The following is a 12,121-nucleotide window of genomic DNA, read 5'->3' on the forward strand; positions in this document are numbered from 1 at the left end:
CCAATCAATATTCTATTATAAACTATCTAAATTACCTTCAAGTAAGAAATGCCATTTGAATAACAATTACATCAGATTATATCTTTTTTAAATCAACATCAAATTATATTCATTATTAAAAAATATATATATTAGAGGAGTCCCCTCCCCACCCGCTAATATAAATTGTCATTCAAAAAATAAAATAAAAATAGCACAAAAATGAAGGAGTCAATGAGAAATTATTCTAAAAGAATTTTAAGAGTAGATTATGAAAAAATAATTTTGAATGCTAGTAACTAACTCTTAGGAATGAATTACTGAAATTCTCAAACGTGAAATTGTCTAACTACTTTTAAGAATTGAATTAGGAAAGAAATTAATTAAAAAAGTAAAATTTTACTTTGAGGATAATTTGAGTTGTCCATTGTAGAATATTAGTTGTGTAAAAATTAAGATTTAGTAATTTCTTTTTAAAATAAAATCTATTTGAATAAAAAAAAATTTAAAGCCTTTTCCCAAGGTAAATGTTTTTCATAAATGTTTAAACCATGCTTATTGACTCCTTTCTCTATTTAAGTGATGGAGGCAAGCTTGTAAAGATTCGCTGATTAAAAATATCGAGGTGTGTATCACTTCGCGATGCTAATTGATAAAAAAATAATAAGAACCTTGGGAAGTACCATAATATGCATGTGAATGGTTTTGCGTAGCATTAATTTCTATGGATGACAGCAATTCATCCGGTCTTTGTCTCCAATGATTCAGCTCCTTTGACCAAAAAGAAAAAATGATTCAGATCCATAACTTAATTAGCAAGTTTTTAGGAGTTTTTGTTTGTTCTTAACACTAGACCATAGCTTAACATGTCTTCACTCTTTATACCAAAAAAAAAACATGTCTTCACTCAATTATTGAATGAATGTCACAATCATTTTCACATATTAACTACTTCATGTGTCAGGGTGAAGAAATAGGGGACGACTTGCATGGGTGAAGAGGATATGGACTCTTAAGACATAGGTATTAAGTATCATATTTATCAGATGATTTTAGGAGATGTATCGTACTAGCTAGTACATTTTGGTGCAATCTATCAATGACTGTCCTTAGGAAAAAGGAGAAGTACTGATAAATATCGTACTCAATCTGAATATGTAATAGATAGTATCATATTGTATAATGAGATACGTTTTTCTGTCTTTTATGAGACATGGTTGACATAGTTTAAACCATGATAGTTGACTTTTTTTTTAATTATCTTTTATTATTATTATTATGTTAAAGAGATGGAGGCAGTCGTCTATAGATCAAGAATATTGAAGAGTACGACCTTTCTTGGGTCATGCGCATGACCATCAAGCCAAGCATTTCAGGAAGTCAGATCGGAATTTCGGTTGAAATTTTGATCTCAACTTTCGAAATTCAACGGTCGAAATCAAAATCTCGACCGAAATATCGGATCGAACGGTCGAAATTTCTACTTGATAGTCATGCACATTTAAGGTGCACTACCCAAGCAAAATTATGTAACCTGCTCCACCCAATAATTCGACATGCTAATCGAGAAATATGAATTTAAAATTACAAATAAAAAACAAATGCATGTGAATAGTTTTTGCGTAGCTCTAATTTCTATAGATGCCAGTTTTTCATGCGATCTTCATCTTAATTAATGAGATTTAGCTTGGCACCTCTTCAGTCTTCAAAGCAACCTGCATTGGCATTTTCGCTTGTCTATTACTTTTTTATGTTAAGCTGTTTAGCCGTAGGAAGTGTCCAATCAGTGGTTAAGATTCTCTTGCAAGTTGCAATAGATTTATTCTAAATGTTTAAGATATAATTATAAAAAATGATTAATTAAAATTCAATAAAAATACAAACGATACTTTTGATCAAATAGCATTAGTATATGCCCAACTGACTTTGCATGTTCAACGAGAAATATAAGTAAAGAAGTATATATAAATAAAAAAATATAATTAAGTAATAAGAATGGTGAGAACTCCTAGGAAAACTAATTAAGCACGGATGCATGTGAGTTGCTCTACTTTGCTTGAAGATTTATGATTACTGGCCATTCACTCGCATTTTCCATTTCAGAGCTTCAGATCTGAAGTTTACAGAACTCTTACCAGTTTTCCTATTCTCAATCAAGCAATCAGTTTCATAATGCCTTCATCTTCTCAACAAGCTTCTTCTTCTTCTAATTTCAGTTATGAAGTGTTCTTGAGCTTTCATGGCAACGATGTTCGTACTGGTTTTGCCGATCACCTCTACCATGCTTTAGATAGAGTTGGAATTCGAACATTTAGAGATGCTGAAGAATTGGAACCGGGAAAAGAGATTGCTTCGAATTTACTTGCGGCAATCCAACAATCAATAATCTCTATTCCCATTTTCTCAATGAACTATGGGTGTAGCAAATGGTGCCTTAATGAGCTTAAGAAGATATCTGAATGCAGAAGAACAAGGGGCCAGATCGTATTGCCAATTTTCTACAAAATTGAACCGACGAACGTGCGAAACCAGACTGGGGAATATGCAAAGGCCTTCGATGAGGAACACCCAAAAAAAGTCAACAAGGAAACAGTGCAAGAGTGGCGAGATGTTTTGCAAGAGATAGGGAAATTGGATGGACGACATTTAAAGGAAAGCTTGTAAGTGCAATACTTTCATTTTGTTAAATTCTATATAATTCTCCTATATGAATTTATAATAAGGTTGGTCAGCATGGGGTTTGGATCGATGAATGAAGAATAATCTGGGTTTAGAGTTACCCGAGAAAGAATTTTAGGGTTAAGAGAGAAAAATATGTGAAATATTGTTCATAATTTTTCTTTACCCTATTTGCTATTCTTTTTTATCTTTGTGAAGAATTTTGATGAAAAAATAATGCCGAGATTGAATCACATAATGGAACTTGCATAATATACATCAATTCTCATAATTCACTTCTGGTTTTATTTTATATGAAAATTTTCTTTTCATTCTTTTCCTTGTGAAGGTTATCAATCACCTATGTTTTTATAATTGTCTTGTTTGAATTATACAGGCATGAAGGGGCTTTAGTAAAAGAAATTGTTACAATAGTTTCAAATAAATTGAACAAGAGACTTGTGCATGTTGCCGACGACCTAGTTGGAATCAAATCTCATATAGAAAAAGTGGTGGAACTATTAGAGATTACATCTAAGGTCACAAAAATTGTGGGGATCTATGGTTTCGGTGGAATTGGGAAGACAACCATTGCCAGGGCTGTCTGGAATAAAGTTCTTACTGAATTTGAAGAATATGCATTCATTGAAGATGTTCGAGAGAATTTTAAAAAATTTGGGATTCCCTATCTACAAAACATGCTTATCAAAACTATCCTAAAAGATGGGATTCAAAATATTATTGATGTGGATAGTGGAATTAAAGTGATCAAGCAAAGACTATGTCAAAAGAAAGTTCTGCTCATTCTTGATGATGTGGATAAAGATAGTCACATAGAATCCTTAATTGGAGATGGTGGATGGTTTGGTATTGGAAGCAAGATCATTATCACTAGTAGGGATAAAGATATTTTAACTTCCCGAAAAGCTGAGATTTATGAGCCCGGTGTGATGAATTTAGATGATTCTCTCAAACTTTTTAGCCGTTACGCATTTAAAAGTGACCAGCCACTAGGAGAGTATTTGAACCTTTCAAAAGCAATGGTAGAAATTATTGGAAGGCTTCCCTTAGCTCTTAAAGTTATAGGTTCATCTTTATTTTTAAAGAATGAATTAATATGGAAAGACACGTTGAAGGAATTGCAAAAGGTTCCTAACAGTGATGTTATGAAAAGATTGAAAATAAGTTACGATGGATTAGAAAATTCAGAGCAACAAATGTTTCTTGATACAGCATGTTTCTTTATCGGCATGAAAATAAATATTGTATGTTACATATGGGAAAGCTATGGTTTTTTCCCTCATAAAGGACTTGATATTCTTTGTGCAAAGTCCTTGATAACGATTAATGAAAATGATGAACTGAGGATGCATGATGTGCTCCGAGATCTTGGGAGATGCATCGTTCATCGAGAGAGTACAAAGCCGGAGGAACGTAGTCGAATATGGTCTAAAGAGGAAGTCTTGGATGTAATTGTCGGACAGAAGGTATGTATTCAATGTATATTGTTATCTTTGTGATGATTATGCAAATCAATTATTTGAGGGCTTTACTAATTTTGGGGGTGGGACTTCTTATAATAATTTAATTTTAACATTTAAATTGGAAGTCATTTCTTTTGCAGGGAACAAACAAGTGTTTAGGACTCACTATTGACTTCAAATGTGAATCAAATGATGAACGTTCGATCATTGAGGGCCTTGATGCAATGGCTGAATTAAGATTACTCAAACTTGGAGGTACACAAATCTTGGGTAAGTGTAGAAATTCCTTTTCAGAATTGAGATGGCTTAGTTGGAAAGGATGCGCTGACAACTCTTCTTCAAAACTAAGACAACTTATTTGGAGAGGATTTTTTAGACGATTTGCACTAACAAACTTTTGTCCAAGAAAACTAGTTGTTCTTGATCTATCATACAGTCAGATCACTGAGGGTTGGATTGGTTGGGACTATATCAAGGTTTCTCTCTCCCACTCTTTTCTATTTAATTTTTTGAATTTTCAAGCAAGCATTTAAAGAAAAAGCAATTTTGAATATTCTTTCTTTCAATTACTATTTTGCAGATGGCAGAAAAACTGAAAGTTCTTAAACTTGAGTATTGCAGCATGCTATGTGGCACACCTGACTTTTCAGGAAATCCACTTTTGGAGGTATTGAGTCTGACAAATTGTTATAATTTGGTTAGGGTTGACCCATCTATTGGTCATCTCAAGAATTTGGTCGCTTTAGATATGAAGAACTGCGGAAAGGTGGTGGATCTCCCAATCTGTGAGTTGACATCTCTTAAGACACTCATTCTATTTGGGTGTTGGTCTTTGAACATGGTACCAGATAATTTGGATCAAATGACATCCTTGACAACGTTGGACATAACTTGCAACTGCGAGCTCCTAATTCTCCCATCAAGCTTGACTAGAGTTAGTTTTTGTGGTTGTTATCTGCTTCAAGATATTCTTAGTCTTCCCCCACATTTGACCACCCTTGTATTCAGTAGGTGCCACTCACTTCAAAACATAATGTTAGATTCCCTTTCAAGTTTGACCACCCTAGAATTCAGTGAGTGCCGCTCACTTCAAATCATATTGTTGGGTTCCCTTTCAAGTTTGACCAGATTGTCAGTTGGACATTGCGATTCAGTTAGACACGTATCATATCTTCCGTCAAGTTTGAGAAGCCTAAATGTTTCCGATTGCCCTTCATTGGTAAAGCTATCAATTGCATCAGGAGGATGCTTGAGAAATCTAAGGACATTAAAGCTTGTTGATTGCAGCAGCCTGGAAAAGATCGAAGGTGCCAACGAAGAATTGGAGTCTTTGGAGCAGTTTGAAATCTGGAAGTGTGCGTCATTGAAAAAGTTACCAAAATTGAGTTCTTCCAAAAAACTACTGTGCTTAAGCATTTCTTTGACTGACATCTCAAGTTTTGAAGGTGAAGGGATGGATTCTCTTGAGATGCTGCATATATCTGGTTGCAAATTGCTCAAGAAAGTACCATATATGAGGGACTCGAAACGGCTGAGGGAGCTACACTTTCTGTTCGGCCAAGAAATAACCGAGATTGAGCGCCTTGAGGGCTATGACTCTTTACAAAAATTATCTATTGAGGCCCCATCATTGAGAACGTTACCGGATGATATCTCAACTTTGAAGAACCTGAGGAATTTAGATATCTTCAATTGTTGCTCGATGGAAATATTACCCAATCTTTCTAACTTAAAAGAGCTAAGGGAATTGGATATTGGTCCGTGCTGCAAGTTATCGGAGATTCGAGGCCTTGACGAATTGGAGTCCTTGCAAGCACTAAATCTGAGATTTTGCAAGAATTTGGAAATATTACCAGATCTTTCCAACTTGAAAAAGTTATGGTATTTAACCATCGAGGGATTTCACGAGTTATCCCAAATCCTTCGACTCCACACGTTAGAGTCCTTGCAAAACCTGGAAATAAATGACTGCTCCAATCTAGTTCAGATTCACGATCTCGCCCGATTGAGAAGCTTAAAGAATCTGCGCATTGATGATTGTTCCTCCTTGGAAACATTACCGGATCTTTCAAACTTGAAGGAGTTGCGGACTATATGGATTGAAGCATGTCACAAGTTACCTAAAATTCTTGGCCTCGACGGATTGAAGTGCTTGGAAGATTTTGAAATAAGTTCGTGCGACAATCTAATTGAGATTAATGGTCTTGAAAGATTGAAAAGCTTAAAGACTCTGCGCATTAAGCAGTGCCCCTCCTTGAAAAGCTTACCAAAAAGCTTGAAGAACTTGAAGACGGTATCTATTGAAGGATGCAAGCATCTACCCGATATTGAACGTCCAAGAAGGTAAAATAACAGTTCGTCTATTATTCTTTGTTTTGGGCAATCAATTTGCATTGTATTCCTTTTGATTTTTGGTAAGGATTTGCCTTATATCATGCACGTGCATGTTTTTCAAAAGAAAAACTCCCCATTTATAGAATAAGTTTGTAGGCTCCACCTGTTTCCATGTATAAGAATATTTTTTTAAAAAGGGAAAAAATGAAAATTTTCAATGACTAAACAAGATAGGGCGCCACCCCAGTTCATGCTTATGCAAGAATGAATGAGGAGTTTTAGAGCAAGGCAAAATGGTTTTATGACAAATCTACTACATAAATTGGAGTTTTGTGAAGACAACATCAAATTTCAGCAAGGTGATACTAATAAGTTTTGCATGGCTTTATTCCACTTAGAATCTTGCATCTCACACTTTAGTTCATTGACAGGAAATGAAGGAACAGAAATATTTAAAATGAAAAGTCTCCAAACTGTCTTGATGTTGGTGAAGCTGCAAATGATGACAACTCTGGTTTCCATGAATCCTATAATGTAAATGGGCATCTTCCAGACTTCCCGAGACATACAATTCTAATCAAGGTTATTCCCTCTAGTCCTAATTTTTGATATATAAGGTTAGGATGCTCCCATGAAATCTCATGACATATAAATTGTACAGGGGAAGAAATGAGGGAACAGAAATAGCATACTCGTTGGTGATGATCAATGTGAGGAACGACAGATCGAAATGCATAAGGTTGTTCTAGTTAATTTTAGGCTACATCTTGGGGATGTTTCTTCTATTCATTAGTTGCCAGTTGTGAAGTGTGGGAAGTTTGTTCACATCCTTTCTATGGAGGATACAATTGAGGAGTAACTTGGGAACCTGTTTGATTTGTACATGAAGTTTAAATGATTTACAATGCTTTTGTATAGTTTTGATTCCTTTATCTCCCCATTTTCTTATGTTAACATTTGAAGTTTAAATGCTTTACTATACTTTTGTATAGTTTAATTCCTTTATCATCAGATTCTCTTATATTAACATTTTTATATAGGTGGCACTGTAAATCACTAGTGTTTCTTTTTGTTTGATCAGCATATATACTGGAGTTGTATTGACCTGTGAGGAAGGGGATCTATTGCTTGTTACAGAGGTCTATGAAGTGTTCAATTCAAGGTAATTTTGGCAAAACCCTGTTAGATTATATGATGTAGTTGCACTCCTACATTAATAAATCATTTCTTTTCTTTTTTTGGGGGGGTTGGGGGGGGGGGGGGGAACCTATCTAACAAGAGCATGAAAAGTGACATGGGCATCAATTCAATGTAATTCAGTCTGATCTTTTATTATTGTTGGGATCTTTTATTTCATCATGGGATTAATCTTATGTACCACATAACCTAGATGCCAAAATCTGAGTGACTTCTTTGAAGACTATCCATTATTGGGTGTTGGGAGTGAGTTTGCCAGTAAGCCATAACTGAGGCTTCTGAGATTCAGTTGGAACTAGCCTTGAAAAAGCAAGCAACTGAGTTTTACAGTCTCTAGGAAAGGTATTGATGCATATACAGCAACTCAATCTGGTAGTTGGGTAGGAAAAACTGGATAAAATAAATGACTCATTGTAATGAGAATGAAGTGTGTTTAAGCCAGACTAGTCAGCAGTTTGGTCTTCTCAGCTGACCCAATATATCCTTTCTGTATCCTTGATTTTACTCCACCAAAATTGCCTTTTAATGTGATTCATCTCACTAGCATCACATCCTTATCTAGGCGTGGAACTCAGCACATGTTAGAAAAAGGAGCTAATACTGTATGACCATTCAAGCTACAGGACCTTTTAGTTTTAATGGCAGTTGTACTGTGAAACACTTCTAGATTCTTTACTCATCACAGTGAAAAGCAGTCAATACATTGAAATTCATTGTGAGTTTCAATAACCCTACTTAGTAACTCTACTAATTTTTTCTTTTTCCATGTTCACATGTTTCGCCGGAGGGGGACAGTTTTCATAGTGAGGAACTAAACCACAAGAGTAAGGTTGGGGCAGCTGTTGTTAGGGTATGTCTTGGAGATGTGAAGTACAGGAAGCCTATTCAAATCCTTCCTATTGAGGATACAATTAAGGCATGACCCAGGAACCTCTTGGATGTGTATTTGACGTGTAGATGCTTTACAATGCTTTTAAAATGTTTGATTTCCTTTTATCCCCACATTTTGTTTTTCTTAGTATATTTTTACAAGTGCCAATATAAATTACTGGTGTTTATTCTTGTCTAAACAGCAAATTTTCTGAAATAATACCAACTTGTGAGGAGGAGTAAGCTATTCCTTTTTAGGGAGGTATATGAAGTGTTAACTTCCAAGTAATTGAGACAGAACCTGCTGAATATTGTGTTGCTGCACTAAACACAGAAATCTTCTGTGAGAGGGAACCTATCAAACAATAGAACAAAGAGTTACTAAATGAGGTTAGCCTTTCTCCAAATTTGAGTTGTTTCTTAACCCTTTTTTGTGACTATATAAAGATCACAGTTTAATTTTTTTACTTCTTTATTTTTTTTAAATCAAGCTTGTTCCTATGTATTTGTTTAAAGTTGAAGTGAAGATTGTTATTAGTGATGCACCTAATCTTCCAAAAAATTTAACTATTGGTTTCAAGTTTTCTTGTCTTTCTGTCTAGCATTTATGTGTGTTTGTCATACAGTGTTTTGAATTTTGAATCATATTTTGAAAACCAAACCATTCATCAGGCCTGTTTAGTTTAAGAGAAATTACACCAAAACCTTGTGTTTTCTGTTGAATAAACATTTTCCCCAATACTTTCAACATTTTACCTTGAGTAAATACCCAGAATTCTACAAACAGAGTAGGTGAGTGGTGCTTTAGTTCAATTAAAATTGCTGAGGTTATCAAAGTAAAAATGGAATAGATTCTGAAGACCCTGCTGAGGTTACCAAAGTAAAAATGGAATAGATTCTGAAGACCCTATCTAAGTAAAGAGTATTATTCTGATTGAGTCAAGTATGAACTGGTTTTAGTATGATTTATAACGCTATGGATGATGGATTATATTCAAATGGATTTTATTAAATGACCAAATTGATATCACCTGCCTCTGTTATGCTCCTTATTATGTACTGTGACTACTTTTTTGTTATTAGTTGGATGATCTATTGTGAGATTTTTTTTTTCTTTTTTTCTTTTTCGATGTTGGCTTTCTACAATAATTGGGAATTAAGGATGATTCAACTCATTGTGATTTTCCTGTAGGTATCGGGAGGAACTCCAACTAGAGGCACCTATGCTCAATTGTTTAGAATTGAAGTTCCAGTGATTAACAGGTAACCTCATCACCTCCATGTGAATTTTTAAATAACAAGCTCTCAATTCATTTAACTAGTTAAACATGTTCTCTTCTTGACCCTCTACATTGTCGTTTTCACTTTTCCCCTTCAGTGTCCCTGAAATCACTCCTTATCTGCTGGTGTATATACAGGTCTTCAGGCACACAGCAGACTTACCTGGAAGGGAAGCCACAATCAAACTTCAATACCAATTCCACTTTCTCCATAAATGATCTAATATTTTAACTGTTTGCAATGAGCCACTGCCACATGAGGAGATGACAACAGGCAAGGCTACATTGTGGCATCATACTTTCATTTAAAAGGAGAGAATGAGTGAGGAATCGTCTTTGAATTTCCGAGCTGATAACTGATCCGGACCAGTTCAGAGTAAGAAAGAAATCATCTTCAAGTTTATGAGCTACCCTAGCAATATCTTGGTTGGTTTATGAGAGGATCACTTTCCTTTATCATACAGTCTCGATCCTGGCCAGAAGCTGCTCAAATATGTGGGTCACCGTGGATGGGGATCTCGTGAATGAGCTTTCTCCACGTCAAAATATATCTTTCCAGCCAGGACAGTTCTTCCTCTCATTGAAAGAACAGATTTGTTCCTTTCTTTCTAAATGCGTACATAGAGAATCCAAAAACAATGTGTGCCATAACCTCTGGATAAGCTTTTTGAAGTTCTGATGTCCATTTCCTCTCAAACTCCCTGCATTGAAATGCTGTTTATGTCTGGCCTTTGTAGAAAAAAAGATGCTAGACACTTGTGACCAATATGGATTGAGTAGAAATTAGTTTGGGCCAACTACTCTTTGAAACAATGAGCAATGGACTTCCCTTTAAATTTGTACATCATCCAGCTACTGTAATATATGGAGTTGAGCACCAACAATGAAGACTCAGCTATAATATATTGAGTCTGAGGAATGAAGATTGAGCTATAGCTGAGGAATGAAGATTGAGCTAAGTTACTAAAAAACTGTAACTACTAGTTGTTTATACTAGAATTCTCATATTGAATTCAAGATCGATTTTGCTTACCATCTTCATAGTTAAGAGATTTTTACAGGTGACCCCCAACCCTATAGGCACTCCACTTTAGTGCCAAAAATTACTGGTGGTCCACTTCAAAACAAGTTACCCACAGTTTGGGTTTGATTTTGTTAAGTCATTAATATTTTGAATGTGAAATGACCATAATGCCTTTTCGGTGTAGTGAATTGACCGAGTTACCCTCCCATACCCAACACTTAAGTGGGTGAAGGGAGAATCTTCTTCCTACACCTAGTCGGAAACTACCCACCACCGTTGGAAATCACCACACCTCTTCTCCCTGTCGGTGACCATTGCCCCCACCTTCCCCCTTCCTCCTGCTGGAAATCACCCATCATCATCATCTTTCATCCTCTAATGGTAGCAGAGGAAAACCCTAACCTAATCTCATGTTCTCTTTCATTTTCAAAGTGGAGCAAACTGCAGAAATTGTTATAGGAATTAAAGCGGAAGGTGGAGTCAAACCCTAGCAACACCTGAGGATCAAAATATTTCAGGTACCATCCCTCTCTGTTAAGTCAACGTCTTCAATTCTCTGATTGCTCCCATAACTAATTATAAAGTTGTTTAGGCATTTTAAAATATCCGAGGAGAATGAGTGATGAGAGTTCACTTTTTTTGAGGCATCTAAAGTGAAGTTTTTTAAGAGAGAGAGTAAAAGAGTCAATAGAGAGTAACTACAGAGAAAAGATAGATATTTTTCCTTTTCTTTTCAATATATCTCCTTGGCATTACTTAGTAAACTTGGAGAATGTACGTACGTATCAAAATGCAAGAACTCACCCGATCTAAAATTCAAGAAGGTGGAAGTGGGTAGGTGTTGGCCATCAAGAGTGGGCTCTTGGAGGCTTCACAACATGGGCTAGGCTACCTTCAGGTGGAATCCGATTCCCAGTCAGTGATCCAAGTTATCTTGCAACAGGAACTTCCCATCCCCTTTAGTCTCTCAAATGTTTTGTCAGACGTAAAGCATTAAGACTATTAAGTAATGTTGAAGACCCGAAGAAATCCCAGCCTGTGTTTGAAGGACACAACACAAGTTTTCTTTATATTAATAATTTTTCAAATATGGAACAAATTAAAATTTTTTATTGTGGGAATACTATTGGAAAATAAAGGATCTCACCAAATCTACCCTATAGAAGGAAGCCTCAAATATCTACTTTCTACTAAATTTGTGTTACAATACTCTGTCTTGAATTGGAGCATAGATATTTATTATGCCCAAGTTGGCAATGATATTGATGCGTCCAAAATCTGCTCAACCCTTAGGT

At 35.5% G+C, this 12,121-nt stretch overlaps 1 protein-coding gene across 4 annotated transcripts; it reads left to right on the forward strand.

Moving 5' to 3' along the window:
* Nucleotides 1-2,022: 2,022 nt before the first annotated feature.
* On the forward strand, nt 2,023-10,649 carry LOC149006042 (disease resistance protein L6-like). 4 transcript variants are annotated; one of them, XM_089169485.1, is made up of 8 exons: nt 2,023-2,639; nt 3,035-4,124; nt 4,262-4,597; nt 4,702-6,464; nt 7,537-7,617; nt 8,448-8,912; nt 9,715-9,785; nt 9,941-10,649. In XM_089169485.1, exons 1-6 carry the CDS (start codon nt 2,152-2,154, stop codon nt 8,572-8,574), a joined length of 3,885 nt encoding a protein of 1,294 aa, XP_089025611.1. In that variant the 5' UTR covers nt 2,023-2,151; the 3' UTR covers nt 8,575-8,912; nt 9,715-9,785; nt 9,941-10,649. The 4 variants fall into 4 exon arrangements, with proteins under 4 accessions (XP_089025611.1, XP_089025612.1, XP_089025614.1 ...); XM_089169486.1 differs by having other exon boundaries at nt 8,726-8,912; XM_089169488.1 differs by lacking the exons at nt 8,448-8,912; nt 9,715-9,785; nt 9,941-10,649 and adding exons at nt 6,887-7,037; nt 7,117-7,194 and having other exon boundaries at nt 7,537-7,616.
* Nucleotides 10,650-12,121: the final 1,472 nt, after the last annotated feature.

Source organism: Hakea prostrata, chromosome 9 (genome assembly GCF_041222555.1).
Source record: "Hakea prostrata isolate BN-2017 chromosome 9, UWA_Hpros_2, whole genome shotgun sequence".
In the NCBI taxonomy this organism is placed as follows: Eukaryota; Viridiplantae; Streptophyta; class Magnoliopsida; order Proteales; family Proteaceae; genus Hakea; species Hakea prostrata.